Source organism: Cotesia typhae, unplaced genomic scaffold, assembly GCF_013202065.1.
Source record: "Cotesia typhae breed Kobodo isofemale line unplaced genomic scaffold, CoteBio_Ctyphae contig_35, whole genome shotgun sequence".
Lineage (NCBI taxonomy): Eukaryota > Metazoa > Arthropoda > Insecta > Hymenoptera > Braconidae > Cotesia > Cotesia typhae.
This window is the reverse complement of record NW_027423743.1, coordinates 628,952-650,159: the sequence shown is the minus strand read 5'-3', so window position 1 is coordinate 650,159 and position 21,208 is coordinate 628,952. Positions and strand designations below refer to the sequence as shown.

Genomic DNA, 21,208 nt, shown 5'->3' with positions numbered 1-21,208 from the left:
TAACTTATTCTGTTGCGGCTTCATTTAAAGATGATAGTAAAGTTTCGAACTGAATAGACACTAAAAGCGTGTTTTGAGAAATGCTCACAACACTCAAAATCGTCAAAATAAATAAATAAAATCTTAATATATATGTTGATAACGATAAAGTGCCACCTAGATGTAGCTACAAATATCAAATTGAAATAATGACTGGAATTGTGTATAAATTTATATTTGACTCAATAAAAAATTCAAATTTCTGGCGATTTAGATTGTTAACGATACAGTGTCACCTAACTGCATCTATAAGTATCTAGTTGAAATGATGATTGAAACATCGGATAAACATATACTTGACACAATGAAGAACTTAAATTGGATGTGGCTAAAGGCACAGTAAGTGAACGATACGGCACTGTATGTCTACGCAGCGCCACGAAATACCGGGAAATTCGTATTTTATTTAAAAATACCACACGTATAAGGAGCCGTATCGTTCATTTGCGGTGCCTGTAGCCACATCCTTAGAAATTTAAAGTCCGGGTAAAATAAATTAAAAACAAATTTGATTAATTATATATTATATATTATGTTATAATAATAATAATAATAATAATAATAATAATAATAATAATGCAAATGATAGTTATATTAATAATAATAATAATCATAATGATAATGATAATAATAATGATAATAATAATAATAATAATAGTTGTAGTAGTAGTAGTAGTGATGATTAAATTTATTATATAATTATCATCAATAATAATTATATTTATAATAGTATATTACACTCCTTGGTGAGGAAAATAAGAAAAGCCTTAGAACACATGTGTTGTTGGCCGAGGCGGAGCACAGATCAACAAATATGTGATCTGAAGTTTTCTTTTTTACTTCTTAAGGGCTGTATACTATTTTTTCGCCCTCCTGGCGGAAAGTGGCAACTTTCATCCCACTGCGGTAAAAAAAGTTGCCACTTTCCGCCTTCGTTGGACAAAAAAATAGTATACAGCCCTTAGAAGTAAAAAGAAAACCTCAGATCACATGTTTGTTGACCTCGGCTTCGCCTCGACCAACAATTACATGTGATCTGAGACATTTCTTACTTTACTTCCCTCGGTGTGTAATATACTATTTTTGCCCTCCGGGCGGAAAGTGGCAACTTTCGTCTCGCTGCGCTAAACAAAGTTGCCGCTTTCCGCCTTCGTCGGACAAAAAAATAGTATACACCCCTTAGGAAGTAAAAAAGAAAACCTCAGATCACATGTTTGTTGACCTCAGCTTCGCCTCGGCTAACAATTACATGGGATCTGAGGCTTTTCTTATTTTCCTTCCCAAGGGGTGTAATATACTAAATTTTGTCCGACAAAGGCAGAAAGCGGCAACTTTGTTTAGCGCAACGGGATGAAAGTTACCACTTTTCGCCCGGAGGGCAAAAATATAAATATTATTAATAATTATTATATTAATAAATATAATTATTTTTAATAATAATAATTAATGATAGGACGGTTTCCCCGCCCCCTGGGGTATGGTCGACCCTGACCACGCCCTTGTCCTCGCCGATTTGCCCAGCCACGCCTTTTCCTGCCTCCCCCATGCTTTAACTCTCGCTGTTTTCCAGCTGAAAGATGGCGGGCTGTAAAGATAGAAATTAATTATTATTTATGTTTGAATTGGAAAATTTAATTTAATAATGTTTAATGTGAATTCTTAATAAAAAAAACATACGAGTAGTTTGGGGCGGCTGTTGTGGCATTTCCGGCAACAGTGACAGCTGCTGTTGTTGTTGCTGCGGTTGTTGTTGTTGCTGCTGTTGTTGTTGTTGCTGCTGTTGTTGTTGTTGCGGCTGCTGCTGTTGTTGCGGCTGCTGTTGTTGTTGCGGCTGCTGTTGTTGTTGCGGCTGCTGTTGTTGTTGCGGCTGCTGTTGTTGTTGCGGCTGCTGTTGTTGCTGCGACTGCTGTTGTTGTTGCGGCTGCTGTTGTTGTTGCGGCTGCTGTTGTTGTTGCGGCTGCTGTTGTTGTTGCTGCTGCTGTTGTTGTTGCTGTTGTTGTTGTTGCTGCTGTTGTTGTTGTTGCGGCTGATTTTGTTGCTGCGGCTGGTGTACTTCAGCTGGTGGTGGCGGCGGTGGTAGCCGAATCAGCTGCATTTCGGACAGTGGCTGCTGATTGATATTATTTATTCGTTCAACAGATGAATGTTGACCGTTCATCTGTTGGACCAATAAATAATAATGATCAGCAGCACGCTGCGCTGCTTCTCGCGCCGCCTCGAGATTTCGATTGAATTCTTCTGAAATAAATAAATTTAATTAAATTAATATGTGTTTTTCATCATTTTACTTTTTTTTTTTTTTTTTTTTTGCTTATTTACCTCTGTCACTGGCCATTGTGTTGGATATTAAGCTGTAATAGAAGGAAAATCACACATTATTATTCTATTTATAACGCGAATGAAATTTGAGAAACTCAATAATTTTACGTAAACATAATAATTGAAAATAAAAACCTAACCGTAATGTAAAGTAATCGAAAACAAACAGGAATAAGTTCCACTATTAAAATTTAATTATTTGATATTATTTGATATATGGAACTAATTTATCTATTTTTTTTTTATTACTATATTGTTAGTAAAAATATTTAAATTATATTATTAAGATTAATTACGTAAATAAAAAGTACTTACATGTGACCGCAATCCGCCAATATATTAAATGAAAAGAAATAATAATAATAACAATGGCGTCACTGAGAAAAAAATGTCATAATCATAATCTGTTAACCGCGGCACCTGTTGTCATTATTATGTCATTATTAAAAAAAGTGACTGACAGTTAATCATTTCACATTGGATGACGTCATTATGCACTAAATCTTTCGGGGCTGAGTTTGGTTTTTTAAGTAATAATACAGCAGAGAGCTCTTTAAGTTAGTAGAACTGAATACATTTTTAAACTCTTTTTGTTAAATCATTTGTTCTGCATTTGTTCGTGATAGACCCGGCAAATTTATCGTTTGTTCGTTGTTTGTTCTTAAAAAAATAGTTTTAAAATTTTAAACAGACATAGCTCTTAATATAATTATATCTACGGGATTTTTTTCAATCTTTAATGAATATTCTTTGTTCAATTACGAGAAAACGTTTTTTTGATCGAATTTTCTTTTATAATTTTTTGAATTTCTTTTTACTATAACTGCACACACATATGTAATTTTCAAAAAGGTTCTTACTGCGCATGCGCGATATTTTTATTCATTGCGCGGTCTATTTAAACCTTACTCTATATTATATAATAGTAATAACAATAATAATATTTATTATTATTATTATTATTATCATTATTATTATTATTGCATGCCTCGAGCGCGAAGTGCGCAGGTATGCTCTACTCTCTCGCCTGAAAATCATGTTTTTGATTAAAACGTGATTTTCATAATTCAAACAAAAAAATTGAGCATAAAAACACTGTGATAAATAATAATAACTACAGAACGATAATTATATTGCGATTACGATTATTATAAAACAAAACCATTTACAATTGCAAGCCTGATTGAGTGTTAGCAGCGCTCGTTATCTCTCCGTAGTCACTTATCGAAAAACCCGCAACATTTTGGTCGATTATTTTGTTGCGGCTTTATGCAGAACTGCGTGTTTTTATTTTGTCTTAAATAAAAATAAATAAATGATAATTCATATGATTTTATAAAAATTATTTTAATTATTATTTTACTCAAGAAATACACAGTAAAATATTTTGCGTCATTGCGTCAAAAAATTTTGTGTTAAACATTTATTTCTTATTTTGCCAGAAGTCATTTTACCAGCGGTCATTTTGTATCGCTGGGTTTCAGTAAGCGGTTTTTCAATTATCTTAATTCAGGCTAGATATAGAGACAATTTGACACTTTGTATACAAAGTGTTCGGCTAAGAAGTGTTTCTTGGCACCCTATTCACATTTCATTTGATGCTGGAGTAAACTTAAAAAATAAGATTAAAAAAAATATCCTATATACTAAAATTAATGGTAGAATGAAGTTAGCTTAGTATCGAAAACATGGACCCTGATTTCTTATTGGTTAGGATTAAAGCGCGCGCGTACGCGCGCAATTTGAATTCCTAGTATAAGTTTATTCTTTAATGACGAAATAGCCATCGGCATATTTTTATTATTTTCTTATCTATGAGCAATTAGTAATAAAAACTATCATATTTTATTATTTAGTGTGTAACAGTCATTAACGACTGCAACTGTGCAGTAAGACGATATTTAAATGTAGAAGTACTGCGACGCTAATTAGTGGACATAAAGAAAGACATTTATATATATAGTGATTTATAAGTCGAGTATTTCATCTACTGTCGAAATTTCTATAAGCTGTCGTGTTATTACTTTTTCTATGGCGGTTGGGTTTGGCATCGGAAAAAGTTCAATATCAAAAATCTTGGCCGCTATAGTTTCTGCTAATTAATTTGTTTAATTAAGAATATATTTTTTCCCATCTGGGCGTACGCGATTACCGCGTTATTTGAATTGAGAATACACGATAAATGATGACAATTAAGTTAACCAACAGCTGAAAGATTTCATAATTTTTTCTACTAAAAAAATTACCATAAAAAAATTATACCCGTAAAAATTTGAAAACGTACACGTGCTATTTTTTAAAATTATTTTTAGTACTAACAACATGATTACAAATAAAATCAAAAATTAAAAATGTTGGATAACTTTTGTGTCATCGACATATGATAAAGTTTTCGAATAAATGTTACTTACAGTGTTTTATTTTAATTAAAATTTTAAATAAAAATACAAAAAGTCACATCATATTTTATTATTTATATAATTATTTACCGAAAATGGTGTGGATTTAATTGCTATAAGTTTCGTACTAAATTATTTTTATAAACTTATTTCGATATTTGCATAAAAATTAAATTATGCAACCACTATTTTTCTGGCTAAATATTATAACGGATCAATAAAAGATTAAATAAAAAAATTAGAATTGCAGTGAAAATAAAAACGAAATTATAATAATTCATAAACGCAGAAACATAACATGTACGGCCCTGGTTTAAACCAATGTAGCGGCTGTCGAGTAAATGATTTGACAACGTAAGTAGTGACATCTGAAAGCGACTAAAAATATCACACTGATTTTTAAGTGTAGTCCAAAAATATGAAACATTGGGAATTAGGTTTCTAGTTAAGAAGTATTTCTATGCAGATATTTTTGAATAAAAAATTAAATTTAAACAGTTATATTCAACGTTGTCTGAACCGAAATAATTCTGATTTATAAAATAAAATCATTTTTTCATAACAAAATTTTTCCCTAGCACTTTTGCTATTAAAAAATAAAAAGTTGAATTTAAGTTTTTAAATTTTATATTTTTGTAATAAAAAGATAATTTCTTATTTTTGATTTTTTATTTCTGTGATAAGAAGAATACTTACCATCCATAATAAAATATAAACTTATTTCACGAAATGATATCAGTATGTAATGAAGAATAGTTTATATTGATGAACTAAATTATCAATTAGAAGCTTCCCATTTCAGATAAATTTTAGAAGACAATTAAGGGTCTTTAAAATGTTTTGTAATTAAGAAAATTGTAAATTTGATTTTAATAATTCAATTCTTAATAATTTCATAACAATCTTGATAAGAATAAAGATAAATATTATGATTGCTGAAATTTTTGTCATCAATTAAATATTACCATTATTATTATTTTCAGTATTATCTTTAATATTATTATTATATGGCTCCGTACACAAGCGAAGTTTTTTGAGTAAAATTTGAATTTCCCGGTAATTTCTATTGCTCCGTACACGTAAGTAACCGTTTCGTTCATTTGCCGTACTTTTAGGCACATCCAATATGAATTTATTAATTTAATTTATACTTGCTCGCTGAAAGTTTAAAGTGAATCAAAGCAATTAAATAAAAAGGTAATTGTAAGCGAATCACCTTAGTTCATTAAAACATAACATATGAGTGTGAATCCCTTCGAGATTGGAGTTTACATGAAGCTACAGTATATGTAAAAAGAATTCCAGTGCACCCTGGCGAGTGTAGATGCAAGCTCCGGAATATCTTTTTTTAACTATAGTGGTCCTATCTATCGGAGGATTACTATGCATTCTCGAATTATTTAATCTGTGGCAGATCACTTTGCCCATCAAAAAAAAGTCAGGATCGAAATTTTTGCGTTGCTATAGTTTATGCTGATTAAATTAAATGATTTTAAGCAGATTAATTGTTATAATTGGATATAATTAATTAATATAAGGAAAATAAGATATGAACTACACGCTTATAATAGAAATTTAAGAAAAAGAATGACCGCAGAATTTAATAAAATTTGCAACTTCAAAAAAACGTAATTGCATCAATTCTTTATTTTTTGTTTAATTAACATTTTTAGTTAGCTGAATATTTGTATTCTAAATATTTGCACTGCGCATGCGTCAACTTTACGTTTAAACTTTCAGCGCGGTCTTTTCAAAATTATAGTGACGAGCACAGTGATTAGAGTATAAGTGTATTATTCTTGTAATTTAAATTATAGAGGTCACATGAAAAAAGGCAACGTGTAGTTTTTAAAAATTTTATAATAAGTTTTATTTTGATAAAGTATTAAAATTTTTTGTTATTTGTTATGGATTTCTTTTTTTTAAAATAGTTTGTAGAATTCAGAAAAATAGCATTAATGAATATAAAAAAATATACATGCATTAATTAACAATTATTTCGAAATTTTTAAGAAATTCAAAATGAAATGAATATTTATTAGTTATTAATTATGTACCTAATGACATTGATATTGGCGGACATCTAACAATTTTTTTGTAATTATTTAAATTAAATAAATTAATTAAAGGGTAATCACGAAAAAATTACACTTGTAGATTTTTTAATTTTTTACACATGAAATGTGCTTGTCACTATAATTTTCAAAAGATCGCGCTAAAAGTCTATACGTAATGTTGACGCATGCGCGGTGCGAATATTTAGAATACATACATTCAGCTAATTAAAAATGTTAATTAAACAACAACTAAACAATTTGAAGTAGAAACAAATGTTAAATATACATGAACAATCAAAAACAGAGGTTTGATAACCTAAATTGCTACCAAAATATTAAAAATGCAATACGGGGGCTAACTTAAAGGTATATTACTAATGAATTATTTTCAAAATAAATAAATTGAGAACAAACAAATGTTAAAAGTGAACAGTAAAGAACAAACGAAAAGCTAAAGACGTGATAAAAAAAAATTAAAAATTAAAAAAAAATTTAGGGTTCTAACTTCAGTGAGCTATTCCGTTATTACATCTACAGTATATGTAAAAACAATAATATCAGCGCACTCTGGTGGTTGTCAATGCAAGCTGTGAATTAACTTTTTTCAGTGTAGTTGCGTATCTATCGGAAGATTACTACACATTTTTATTTTATCTAGTCTGTGGCGGTGACTTTTCTCCATGAAAAAAAGTCAGGATCGAAATTTCTGGGCTTACTATAGTTTGTGCTGATAAAATTTAATAATTTTAAGTGAATTCAATGTTATAATTAATTATAATTAATTGATATCAATAAAATAGAGTCTGACTTACATTTCTAATGTATCATTTTAGGAAAAGTAGTACCGTATAATTAAATAAAATTATACAACCTCAAAAAACCGTTCTGCTTACTGTAAATACATTCGGTAGTCTGGCGCTACGTTTGCAACGGGATTTTTGAACGGAACTTGGCGCCAGATTCTACCGAATCTGTAGATACATTAGTTACAGATGCAAAATGCAAAGCAGCCAGAGTATCTTCTAAGTAAAGTTTTTAGTTTTTTTTAGAAGCCAAATACAGAAACAAAAAAAATTATGTGTCCCACGATGTTTGTGCACAATAATAATGATTAACTCAATAACGATAAATAAAACTAAGAAAGTTTAAAAAAAATTGGTGTCTTAAAAACTCAACACCCAATTATAACTGTGTCCAAATGCACTAATAAAAATTAAACAAACGTGAAAATTAACTAAATCTTTCACTGATACTATTTTTATAAGTTGTACTAACTAAAATTACAAAAAACAGACAAATGTACAGAACTTATGAACAATAAATGTGTCCAGTTGCACAAACAAATTTAAATCCAACAAAACAAAAAAAATACTAGTTAAGCACTATAAATTATATGTTAATTCAATTGCACTGCACAATCAACTATGATAAAAACTGCAAGAGATAGTAACTTTACAATTCTGTAATTGCGTCTGTTATCGCTGACAAGAAAATTATTTAACACAAACCAAATGAATAAATCAAACAAAAGAAAAAAAACAATGGAATGTAAGTCGGGAAACAGTAACAAATTTCACGCGTTTTATAAAGTAAATAAATAATCCTCGAAACAAATACACAACAGTGAGATTTCTTTTAAAGAATTTAAAAATATAGAGAAAACGTATGATATAACTAACTAAAAAAATTATAATTATTTATATTTATACTTACCAATTAATTTCTCGTAACTTTATAAACATTTTATCGTTACACTATGCTGAAATCACAATATCACCAAAAAATTGCAATGAATAAAAATTTACGTTAGTTAATTAAATGAAAAAAAAAGCATGGAATGATCATAAACCAAATATTTTGATAAAAAAATCTACAAAATTGAAAGGAAAACGTAAAAAACGTAATAGTTACAACATAATAAGTACATCTTACTAGACTAATGCTATTAAATTGAAAATTAATAGAGAATTAAAAATCTCGAAATTTAACTAAAAAACAGAACCATTATTTCAGTTAAAATAATTAAATTAAGAAAAAAAAAAGGAATAAAAATAATCATAATAAAAAAATAGTTAAAGCTTTACTAGATAATTTTTTTTCCATTTAAAAATTTTAGCTATTAAAATAATATTCCTAAAATTGCGAAAAAATTCAATACAAGAAATTAAAATTTTTCTCGGGGTATAAAAATTGTTCCAGAACCATTAAAATAATGAAAGTTATAATAATAATATTTGTTTCTTAATACTAAGATAACTGGAAGGCGTTGGTAGAGATAACAAAAGATGTCTTGAATTTTTTCAGATTTTTTTACAACTGCTAACAGGGTGCACAGTGATGTTTCAGTATAGGGGTGGGTCATGGGGGTGAGTCCGATGAATGAAAATTACTGGAAGGTGTTGGTAGAGATAAGGGAAGGTCTCTTGAATTTTTTCAGATTTTTTGACAACTGCTAACAGGGTGCACAGTGATGTTTCAGTATAGGGGTGGGTCATGGGGGTGACAAAATAGGGGGAAAATTTTTTTTTATGTCACTAAGTATCGTATTCAATTTATGTCAACCTTTTCCAAGTCAGCCCGTGTCGTTTTTTATTTTTTTTTATTATTTTTAATTCTTGTTATAGTTAACGTTCGAAACTTCTTGTACATTTGTAGCAAAGTTGCTGTCTTTAATGACGTCACAGAGATCGAGTTGATAGTAGCGCTACTCTGGTGGTGAGAGTAGGCATCAGTAATTTGCTACTATTTTTGAGGACACATTTTTACCAAACCCCCTATCTCGATCGTTCTCCTTCTATCTAAGCTCTGTGGATTTATTCTTAAAATAGACCCTGAGCAAATATCTGTAATGAAGTTAGTCATGTAATGTCTTAGTCAATTTGTTGTTCATATATATGATAATAGTTGATTACATTTGCCTTGGAATTACAATTTTCATGGTTATTAGTCGTAATAATAATTAAAATTTTTCGCAATGGTGAAAATAAAGCGTGCACCTCGACAGAAATGGTCCTTTTTTGGATATTCTTATCATTTAAAAAATTCATATTTCAATGAACGTTTAGGAAAAAAAATGTGGTTATTATTAAGTTTTAAATTCCTTACAATAATCAATTTATAAAATATTAATAGAACTACAAATTATGGTCGATTCAGTTAATAGTAACTAATTTTTTCTCATTACATTGTTGTTTAGGTATTTTAAATGTATTTATGATAATTCCAAGATAAAGCGGTGCAATGGTGGTGGTGTTATGATTGACAACAAATTCAAAGAATCTAACAAATATCGTCACAAACATAGTCGAAATCTTAAGTTGGCTGATGACACTAAATTTTGTCAAACTCTAAGACTATTTTCTTGTTTACCATTTGTAAAACCGAAACAAGTTGTGAAAGCTTTGGAACGAGAGTAAGTATGCAACTTTTCATACATTCTTACTATTTTGTGCTATAATTTGTCAGTGTTTTAATGAAATTAATCTCTTTCTGTGTCCAAACTATTAACTTTTTAATTGTGTTATATAATCAATTGAAATTAAAATTTTTTAATCTTTCTCCAACTTTTAACCATTAAAGAATTTGATTATAGGTGATATTTTCTCTTCACTTTTTAAAATATGTGTATAGCTATAAAATCGATTGTCTGCCTTAAATATGACTTTGATGACATATAACTTAATAAAACGTCATCATAAGGAATTGGCTTAGTATAAAATCAAAAGATACAACCGAAAATAATTGATATATTTATTGTTTTATGAATCATTTTAAAATCCTGATAACAACAAATCCGGAATTATAAATTATAAGAGTTTAATTTTTAATTATCTGAAAGTAATGAATTTTAACATTATTTTTTTTTTTTCAGTGAACCTGAAGTGACATCATCTCTATCGTTGTGTACTTTACGCAAGAGGGTGCAGCGATCTATTAAAAAAGAAAATCCGGTTAATACTAATATTAAGTTAGCTTCGAATAATTTGATGGAATTTGGAAGAAGCATGGAAAGTTTCACCGAAGAATTAAAATATGGATTGCATAAGGAAATGCAATTAATAGCCAAGCTTTTAACATTTCCAGTCCAAAACAGCAAGCGTGAAGTGAAGGAAGCCACTTCTGTTGTTCTTATGTACGATGCAGACTACTTGGAAGAAATTAGTCCTTTCGTAGAAGTTATTTCAACTGACGCGACTTTTGACGCATTTCCTGATCTGCATGTGCATAATGGGTAATTGATGACAGTTATGGTTCAATTACGAACTGATAACGATTGTCAAAAGGTACTTCACAATTTTTCATTTGATTTTGGATGAAAATTTTGTGATTATTAAATATTATTTTGCGTAAGCTTGATATACGTTCTTAAGGCGCTGACAAAACATACTTTTTAGCTATTTGACGGGATACTAAATTAGTAAAAATTAAAATTACGTACAATACAATATTTAAACATAAATTATTAACGAGTAATTGGAATTTTCTTTGAATTGTTATACGCTATACCTTGCACTTGGGTTCTTATGAACAACAAAAGCACTGATTGTTATTTGCGAGTATTTCAATTTCTGGCTGAGCATTTCAAAAATTTCAGGTCAAAATATTCCATGACTGATTATGAAATTGCATTACGAAATAGTCTAAAAGAGGTTTTTCCTGGCATTAAAACAAAAACCTGTTATTTCCATTATAGTCAGGTTAGTTTAATTATTCCAATCTTTTTATTTGATGCCAGAACAATGAGCTCTCCGAGTTCAAAGAGATAGCTTTTCTCTGCTTTGGAGCTCTTCGAGCTCAAAAGTCTAATAAAATTTTCATCGAACACGATTTGTTGAATTTTCAAGACGCAATAAATTTTGAATGAATTAACCGATTTTTACACGATCGGTGGCATTCGACGTAGTTTTCATAGCCTCGTGAAGAATCGTCAAGTTTGAATTAATCAAACTAGGAATTTCAAAGTAATTTCGAAAAAACATTTTTCTCGGTTTTTTTTTGTTCAAGATATCTCTCAAACGAATCAACCGATTTTCACTGACATGGTGGCGATCGACGTAGTTTTTTTATGTTGAAAGCTGATTTGTTTTTAGAATCGATCGGTAGACCCGTTTAAAAGTTATTCCAAAATAACCACATTAGAAATAATTTTTAACTTCCCGCTAATTTTTCGGGGTTTTTTTAAGATTTCTCAAAATCTACCGGCCGCAATTGGTCCAAATTGTACTCAAAATGCGATTATGCCCAAGCTCTTTCGAACTGCGCTAACCGCGATGAAATCGGCCAAATCGTCCAAAAGTTGTAGGAGGTTTACATGTTCACACACACACACACACACACACACACACACACACACACACACACACACACACACACACACACACACACACACACACACACACACACACACACACACACACACACACACACACACACACACACACACACACACACACACACACACACACACACACACACACACACACACACACACACACACACACACACACACACAGACATACGGACATCATCGCGAGAACATTCAGGGAAGCTTTCTAGGACCTCAAAACGTCAAGATCTGATGAGAACTCAATTTTCGAAAAACGGGGTGAAACCAATAACTTCCCGATTTTCGAAAATTTTCAATTTTCTTAGCGGGAAGTTAAAAAAAAAAAAAAAGCGATGTTCCGAACAAAAATTCGATTTTCACGCTCGAAGGGCCCAAAAATTACACAAGTTATATTTGTGTATATTTGTAATCACAAAAAGATACTTACACTTTATTTTCTATTTTAATAGGCCTTGATCAAAAATGCTCAGGATAAGAAATTAATAGACAAGGATAACTCTAAAGAAGAACGCCCGGAACTTTTCATTGTTTTGAACCGATTAAAACTTCTTGCTTTGTTACCAGCTGAATTCATTGAAAGTGTTTACGAAAAAATTGAAAAAGAATGCTTAAACGATTTTGGCGATTATTTCAGAGATTACCTGAATTATTATAAAAAGCAATGGTTGAAGCAAGAAGGGGCAGAGCAGATTTCTGTTTATAAACTACGGAATCGAACAAATAATTTCTTGGAAAGTTATCATAAGCAATTAAACACTTTCATATCAAAAAAGCCGAAACATAATGTATTTGTTGGTAAGTACTTCATTCTTTCGTAAGAATATTATATGAAAAAGTAATCAAATAATATTTTCTAAAAAAATTGACATCAATCGATTGAAAAAAAAATTACCTGGTTAGATACAAATCTTGAACCATGGAAGTAATTCTGAATAATTCTATTGTATTGAATGATGAAAAAAAGGTTATGAATCAAATAAAACTTTTATAGACCAATAAAAATTTTACAGTTCAAAAATTTTTTAACTTTATTCAAGACAATGAAACTCTTCAAAATGATTTTGTTGGTTTAATAACTTCTCTTTTGAATAAAGTTAATTTATTTTCAATTTAATTATTTACAGGTATTTTCTACGATATTTTTATAATAACTCTATTACAATAGTTGATATCTATCAAATATTAAAATTAATTGATATCAAGCAGCCCACGGATTTTTAAATAAAAAATTTTTAATTAATAATAAGTTTATATTTTTTAATCAGATTTGCTATTAAAACATCTTTCATTGGATTTTAAACGATAATTTAATGAAAATTTTTTTAGTATAACTTGAAATGAGAAACGTTAATGGGGACCCGATGGTTTAGCGGCCTAAAATTTAAGTTATTTAAAAAAAAATTTTTTTTATGTGAAGGTAATGACTAATGTTTTCAAATTTTTTACACTTATTCTATCGCTTATCAACTACACAAAAATGAAAATCAAAAAAAAAAAAATTTTTTTTTAATTAGAAAAATGGTGCTGAAGTCCCCCTCTCGTAAAATGGCGCGTAGTCAAAAATATTTTTTGAAAATTAATTTCGGATTTTTACTTGAAACTACGTGCAATTTTGTCAAATATATTTTATTTTTTTTCATTGTAGTATCGACGATAACTATCCTTCTACTAATTAAAAATCAGTCAATTTTTTAATCTCAGATTAGAGGGAGAGATCAATCTACTTCCACCAGTCAGGTCCATTTTCTTTTGAGAGGGGGACTTCAGCACCATTTTTTTAATTAAAAAAAAAATTTTTTTTTGTCTTGATTTTTATTTTTTTGTAGTTGATAAATAATAGAATAAGTGTAAAAAAATTTGAAAGCATAGGTCATTCCCTTCATATAGGAATAAAATTTTTAAAATAGCTTAAATTTTAGGCCGCTAAACTACCGGGTCCCCTTAAATTGTAATATTTTATTAATTAAAATTATTTTTGAGAAATTAATTAGAAAATTGATTTAAACACATCTAAATTTATCACTGAAATTTCGATTTCCTTTCAACCGAAAATACTCATTGCCGTTATTTATTGACCTTTAAGGACTTAATGATAAATAAACTTTCAGAATGAGCTTCTCATAGATATTTCTAAACAGAAGTAAATATATATATATATATATATATATATATATATATATATATATATATATATATATATATATATATATATATTTATTTCTAATAATGCTTCACAGCATTATTTACTTTGTATATATATATGTTATGGGTGATTGCAATGCAAATCTATTATCGTATTCTCGTGATACGGTCACTAGCAATAAGCTATTTACATTATAGGCCTGCTAATAGTCTCATTGGAACCCACGCATCATACGAAAACATCGCACACATGGATTGATATCTGTGCAGTCAATTTATTTTTACTACCGGGGGACAATCATCAAAGCCATTTCTGTCTGGTAATAACCTGATCTACATGTCTATTAAGCATGAAATGTTATACAGCTAGCGGAAAAATGTTAAATATAGACAAAGTTTATATTTTTCGGCAGTGCGACAAATGCTTGCAGAATAAATTATAGTCATAGTGATAGTCTTAAGTTATATTTAGACAATTAAATAATAGAGTTTGTTAATTCCTTCAAATACTTATGAGTTGTGTTTGACAGTACACTGTCATGAAATCGGCATGTAGCTAATATTAAAAAAGGCACAGCATGTGCTCTTTATGAAATTCATATCAATAATTCAATTTTAAGTGTATTGCTTTAAACGTAAACTTTTCGATGCACTGGTACTACCAATTTACAAAATGGGGAGTATGAGCACATATCTCAGCATCAGCATAGTTTGTACATTCACATTCTACGGCGTCACAGATTATTAATTGCGAGTGAGTTTTATAGAGCTTAGTATATATCTTATGCAAACTGGTTTTTTTTTAAATAAGATTGAACTAACAGCAAATATTGCTTCATGGCGTGATCTGTTGAATACAAATAGACTAACAATTCGGTATGCATCAAGAACTTCTTATGAATGATTATTTGTTATTACAGATTGTAATTTTTGGGATTCTCTTTAGTTGAAAACGACGTCATCTAATACGATTGGCGAATTTCGTAATTAAAGTTTGTTGCACTATATTAATCAAGAGAAAAATAAAGACTTAGAACAGTTAGTGTAGGAATGCATGAAATTGTAGGAGATGACAATGATAATTAATGTTAAAATATTATGTATTCAAATTTAAATTGAATTTTATTTGTGCATTGAACCTTTTCTTTAGGAAATGATGTGAAGAATCAGAGAGTGCTTTATGAATGAAAATTTTTTTTCGCGTCATTTCGGCGACTATTTTTATAATTATACCCTTCTTTGTTCACGGAATCAATTTACTTTGCATACTATTATCAAGATAATTCAATAGAGTTTAATTCTACATTTTTCAAAAATTTATTATGTGCAATATCAGTGGAAAAGTACATCAAGATATTTTAAAAATGTACCTGTCCTTCATTTATAAAACCCTGAAAACATTGCAACTTGTGAAAAATTTCATTGATTGAGTCGAACTTTTTTTTGAAAAATTCTCTTAAAAAATTGTAAGTCATTGAATGCGAATGCCTAAGTAACTTGGTCGTTTATTTGCGATAAAGGGGTTACATGGGTTTCGCGGTTTCAAAAAATCGATTTTTTTCTATTGTCTTATTAAATTCAACAACATCTCTAGAATATTGTCCTAAAGTTTCAAATCGATGCAAATAATAGTTTCGGAGATACAGTTTCAAAAATTTACGCGCTCAAAGCGCTGTTGTATTGTCACTCAAAACTTTAAACGCATTTTTTTCAAAACTATGTTTTCAAAGACGGTTATTAAGATTTCTTGAGAATTACTCAACCCATCTTGATGAAATTTTTGACAGGTCTTCAAAATATAATTTACAAGGTCTGTGACGGAGGATTTTTAATTTCCTGCTAAGAAAATTGAAAATTTAGGAAAATCGGGAAGTTATTGGTTTTACCCCGTTTTTCGAAAATCGAGTTTTCATCAGATCTTGACGTTTTGAAGTCCTAGAAAGCTTCCTTGAATGTTTTCGCGATTATGTCCGTGTGTGTGTGTGTGTGTGTGTGTGTGTGTGTGTGTGTGTGTGTGTGTGTGTGTGTGTGTGTGTGTGTGTGTGTGTGGATGTATGTAAACCTCTCATAACTTTTGAAAGGGTTTGATCGATTTAATCGATTTAATCGCGGTTGGTGACCATTCGAAAGATCTTGACTGAACTTAGATTTTGAATGTACTTTGAACCGATTTGGACCAGTAGATTTATAGAAATCTCAAGAAAACGACAAAAAAATTTTTTTTCAAATGTGGTTTTTTTGGAATAACTTTTAAACGGCTTGACCGGTCGATTTCAAAAACTAATCAGCTCTTAACATTAAAAAACCACGTCGATCGACACCAAGTCGGTCAGAATCGGTTGATTCGTTCGTGAGTTGTCGTTGACGACAGAAAACCGCAAAAAGTGTTTTTTCGGAATTGCTCTGAAATTTCTGGTTCGATCAAATTAAACTCAAAGATTCTTAATTATGCTTAAAACCTGCGTCGAATGCCACTAGCCGCGTAAAAATCGGTTCATTCATTCTAAAGTTATTGCGGTTTGTAAATTTGAAAAATTGTGTTTTATCAAACTACTATCAGACTTTAGAGCTCGAAGAGCTCAAAAGCATAGAGGTCTATCTCTTTGAGCTCAAAAACGTCATGAAAGTGCAATTGTAAGCACTTAGATATGGAATTAGCGGGAAGTTGCAGGGATGACCTTTAGGGTCATCCGTTTTCCGGATTTTTTTCTATTACAACTATATTAAAAAAAAACGTCGCGAAATTTTAACCAAATTTTTTATTTTTTTTTTTTTTAGAAAATCCTCTCTGCCGAAAATCCAATTTTTTTTTTTTTCTTTCGTACAAGTTCTAGTTTGAAGTGTTAACTAATGCACATATTTTATTTTTACTTATAATTATCCTGCTAGAAGTTCTGTTGTCAACGCGGACGCATGTTATATCGGAGGGTATTTTTTTTAATATTAGTAATCCTTTATTGAGCATGCATCTTTAAGACAGTAAAAAGTTTGAATAAAATATCTCACTTTTAATATTAAAAAAAATTGTTGAAAATAGGCCATTTTTTCCTAGAGGAAACGCATGTAACCCCTTAATAAAATAAAAAAAAAAAACCAAAGGACTATATATATTTATATACATTGAGTACACTTATCTCACTAGAAGCGCGTGCCCATTATGATTATATTTTAGCTGTTTGATATTTTTTTCACATTCACTTTTTGCACGGCTCATGATGCGAAGCATTAGAGTGCTTTACGATCGAAAAATTTGTTATTTTCTTATTATTTCATAATTAAATGAGCATTATGAGTTGTGCACTCTCGAATTTTCCAAATTTTTTTATTCTTACTCCCTTTATGAAATATAGTTAGAGGTGCTTAAGAAGAAATTGTCGCCAGAAATTGACTCTTAATTTCAATTCTTAATACTTGCTGAATTGATTTGATAGTTTCGTATTTATCCACTCGTCAGCTTATAATTTTTCTTTAATTATCGATAGCTTCACAATATTTTCCGTTATTTGATTGACCACAAACAAAAATTATCAAGGAACCTTTACTCGTTCGAAAAAGTTTCAACTGATTTATGACTTATGTATCGTTGCGACAGTAAAAAATTCACAATTCGTAAGAGTACTTAAAAATTCTTAGTTTATCATAAAATTATAACGCAAAGGAAATCTCTCCAAGCATGACTAATTTGAAGGTAATCCTCTTTAAGAAAAATCATGGACGATCACGCTTTAATCTAATGCATAAACATTCCCCAAACAGACCATGCATGATCAATCTCCCTCATGTTTGTCTAAACACGATTATACTTTTTCTTTTCAGGCGAATATTTAGGTCTGACTTACGTTACACACAAGTAACGTAAGAAATTTTTTCCGCCAAAACGAGGCATAGTTCATAAACCAGCTATAAATATTTTTAAAGAGTAATGATTTCTTGACAATTTTTATTTATGGTGAATCAACTAACGTAAAATGTCATGAAGCTATGAAAATAAAAAAATACAATCTCACGGGTTGAATAAATAAGAAAATTTCAAATCCATGTAGCGAATACTTGAATTTTAAACTAAGAGGCTATTTTTGGTGATAGTTTTTTTTATATACCTACATAAATACTTTATTAATCGAGTAAAAAATATTCATCTCAAACGAAGTAATCTATTATCATATAAATTTAAAAATTAGATATTTCCTACCAGAATTAAACTCCTTGACTCTTTTTAAATAGCAAACTCAATCAATTATTGAAAATAATCCACAACTGGCAGATAAACATTGTTGATGTGAATATTGATTAGGATAATTTTTTGACGTAGTAAGGTCTTATAAATCGAAAAATACCGGCTGCACACACGAAAAAGTGTCACGTTCCGCCTGAGCCTGAGTGTGCAAGCGAGAGCGTGGAACAAGCGATAGAGAGGCACGATCGTCCTAAGAGTTAGCTTGTGACACACTCATCTCTCTTCTCGCGTGACGACTGATTTTGCAGTTCGAATATTATTCTATAACTAATTGTTCGTGATAATATTTAAACACATTATTTGAATTAAAGTTTGAAAAACTGTAATTAATATTTGAAAATTAAAAATTAAAATGTTCAACCAGTTTTAAAAATATTTATGTCAAAGCATATCAATAATATCAAATTATTATTATCGATAATATTGATACTTGTTAATAAATAATATTAATTATAAATTAATAATAATTACTAACGATAAATTAATAAAATAATAATACACTTCTCGCAAAAATTGAGGGAACAACAAAATTTCCAAAATTTAGGGGATTCTTCGGGGTACGTTGGGCTAAAGAATTTTCCTCTGACCAAAGTCTTCTTCCCAATATTGACGAAGATACAGTCGATTAACCAAAAAAAGCGAAAATGGCATTTTTTGTTCTTTTTTTACGTTAGGTAGAAAAAAATTTTTTTTGAAATTAACCATGACAGATTTTTGTAAAAATTTTCTGCAGAAAACGAAACCTCTTTTCCGCTCGCTGGGCGACCAGCAGTTCCAGAGATATCGGCAGTTGAATGGAAAAGGACCCTTTTGCATTCAAAATTCGATATCTCGAAGACAAATGATCGTGTCCAAGTCTTGCAAGAAGCAAATTGAAGCAGAATAAGCAGGTTATGCGACCTATGCATTGGTCTAGGTGGAAAAATTTTTCCATGCCCGTGGAGCGAAAAAAAAGTGTAAGAAATTTGGGAAATTTTTTTCTTCTTGCTTTATCTAAGGATTACATGGCTACCAGTGCTCCGAAACATTTTTAACCAAAAAATCTGAAAACTAGAGTCTTCAAGCTTTAAAAACTTTGCTTTTTTGTTTCCTGTACGACCGTTTTTCACTGAAATACAGCCTGTTGAAAATCGCCAAAAAAATTCGGAAATTTTTTTGTTCCCTTAATTTTTGCGAGAAGTGTATAAAATTATAAACTAATGAAATAATTAATATTAATTATAAATAATAATAATTATATCAATTATCAAATTATCGTATCAATTTTGATTAACAATGTATCAATAAGTCCTTTTTTTTGCTAATTTAATTTTTAAATATTCAAAATTTTTAAATTTTTAAATACAAAATAATGACGTAAAACTATCGTCCGTAAACCGATTTTACAGACAACCAATTCTTTTTTGTTAGGGGCGATCAAATCGGTGGCTATGGAGTCACGGGCTCACTTCAGTAAATATTGCTGGTAAGTATGAAGGTAGAGAACAAAAACAAGAAACGGTTACTCGAAATGCAGCTATCGAAGAATTTTGGCGAAAAATTGAAGGCATATCTGAAGATATAAACGGCGATAAACGATTTCAAGAATTATTGAGAATTATCGATCAGATGCCAGAAATTGAAAGTTTAAAACAAAAAGAAGGAGAAAAGATTGAACAGTTGATTAAAAATATTAAAGAACGAGATGAAGGAATTGTTAAATATGATAGACTTGGATTGATACAGATAAGAAAAAATAGTAATTATAATGACATGTTGGAAGATTTGAAATTTTATCGGCGTAGATGTTTTGCTACAGATGAAAAAATAGTATTCAGAGTCGAACATATTGAGTAAAACTGTAAATAATCGTGAGTAAGTCCGTGTTAAATTTTTAATAAATTTTCTATTCAATAAGAACAATATAGAATTTCTAAATTTACCGATTTTGTGATCATTTTTTTATTTCCAGGTTTTCCATGTCTCTGAGGCCCTAGAACTATAAAAATATTTAAACAATCCGTAAACTTTAAATGTTCTGTATCGGTTAGGTAGTAGAACCACGGAAATCAAAATAAAAAAAATTTTATTCATTTTACCGCTTCCCGAAGATTTGATGACCACAAAAATTGCTATAAATAGTATATATAACATAACTATGCCGGTGAATTAACAAAAGTCGCAGATCACATATAATTTTTAGCCGAGACAAAGCCGAGGAAACAAAAAAAGTTGCCCCATTCTGGTCGGAGGGTGGAAAATAATATTTTATTCAATATTTTCTGTCCTTGTTTAATTTTCCGTGTCCCTAGGTCCCTAGGTGTTACAGCACAGGGAATTAGTACGAGAGAAAAAATTTTTTTTCTAGTTTTCCGCGTGTGTTTTTTGGTCTTAAAGTCACAGACATTACTGTAAAAATTTTTCTATCAATTCTCCATGCTTTTAAGGTCTTACGGCCCCGGTTGTCAATTGAAAATGCTTTTTATTTAAATTTTTTGTCTCGTGGCCCCTGAAATCACAAATATCAGTATAAAATGAATTTTCCGTGAATTTTCCGACGTTAGCAAAAGAGTTACATTTAAAATGCATTTTACTGGTCTTTCGTATCTGGAAGGTCAGACATCATGATAGGATTCAACTTTTCTTTAAGATTTTTCGTGCCCAGGGCTTTGACAACCGCATAAATCAA

General features: G+C 29.9%; 2 protein-coding genes across 2 annotated transcripts; one reads left to right on the top strand and one right to left on the bottom strand.

The window, feature by feature from the left end:
* Positions 1-1,099: 1,099 nt before the first annotated feature.
* LOC141526583 (uncharacterized) lies at positions 1,100-7,697 on the bottom strand. Its single transcript, XM_074241619.1, has 4 exons — positions 7,627-7,697; positions 2,359-2,390; positions 1,717-2,277; positions 1,100-1,624 (listed from the first exon to the last, which is right to left on the bottom strand). Exons 2-4 carry the CDS (start codon positions 2,372-2,374, stop codon positions 1,470-1,472), a joined length of 732 nt encoding a protein of 243 aa, XP_074097720.1. The 5' UTR covers positions 2,375-2,390; positions 7,627-7,697; the 3' UTR covers positions 1,100-1,469.
* Positions 7,698-10,875: 3,178 nt separating this feature from the next.
* On the top strand, positions 10,876-21,107 carry LOC141526568 (uncharacterized). The gene is made up of 5 exons (XM_074241601.1): positions 10,876-11,097; positions 12,611-12,956; positions 14,502-14,623; positions 19,951-20,394; positions 20,492-21,107. Exons 1-4 carry the CDS (start codon positions 11,053-11,055, stop codon positions 20,374-20,376), a joined length of 939 nt encoding a protein of 312 aa, XP_074097702.1. The 5' UTR covers positions 10,876-11,052; the 3' UTR covers positions 20,377-20,394; positions 20,492-21,107.
* Positions 21,108-21,208: the final 101 nt, after the last annotated feature.

Coding starts and splice junctions, on each gene's coding strand:
- LOC141526583 (XM_074241619.1), bottom strand. Junction 1,625..1,716: donor ACAGCCGCCCCAAACTACTC/GTATGTTTTTTT, acceptor CTATCTTTACAG/CCCGCCATCTTTCAGCTGGA.
- LOC141526568 (XM_074241601.1), top strand. CDS start 11,053: ATGACAGTTATGGTTCAATTACGAACTGATAACGATTGTCAAAAG. Junction 12,957..14,501: donor GAAACATAATGTATTTGTTG/GTAAGTACTTCA, acceptor TTTACATTATAG/GCCTGCTAATAGTCTCATTG. Junction 14,624..19,950: donor ATCAAAGCCATTTCTGTCTG/GTAATAACCTGA, acceptor CTTTTTTGTTAG/GGGCGATCAAATCGGTGGCT.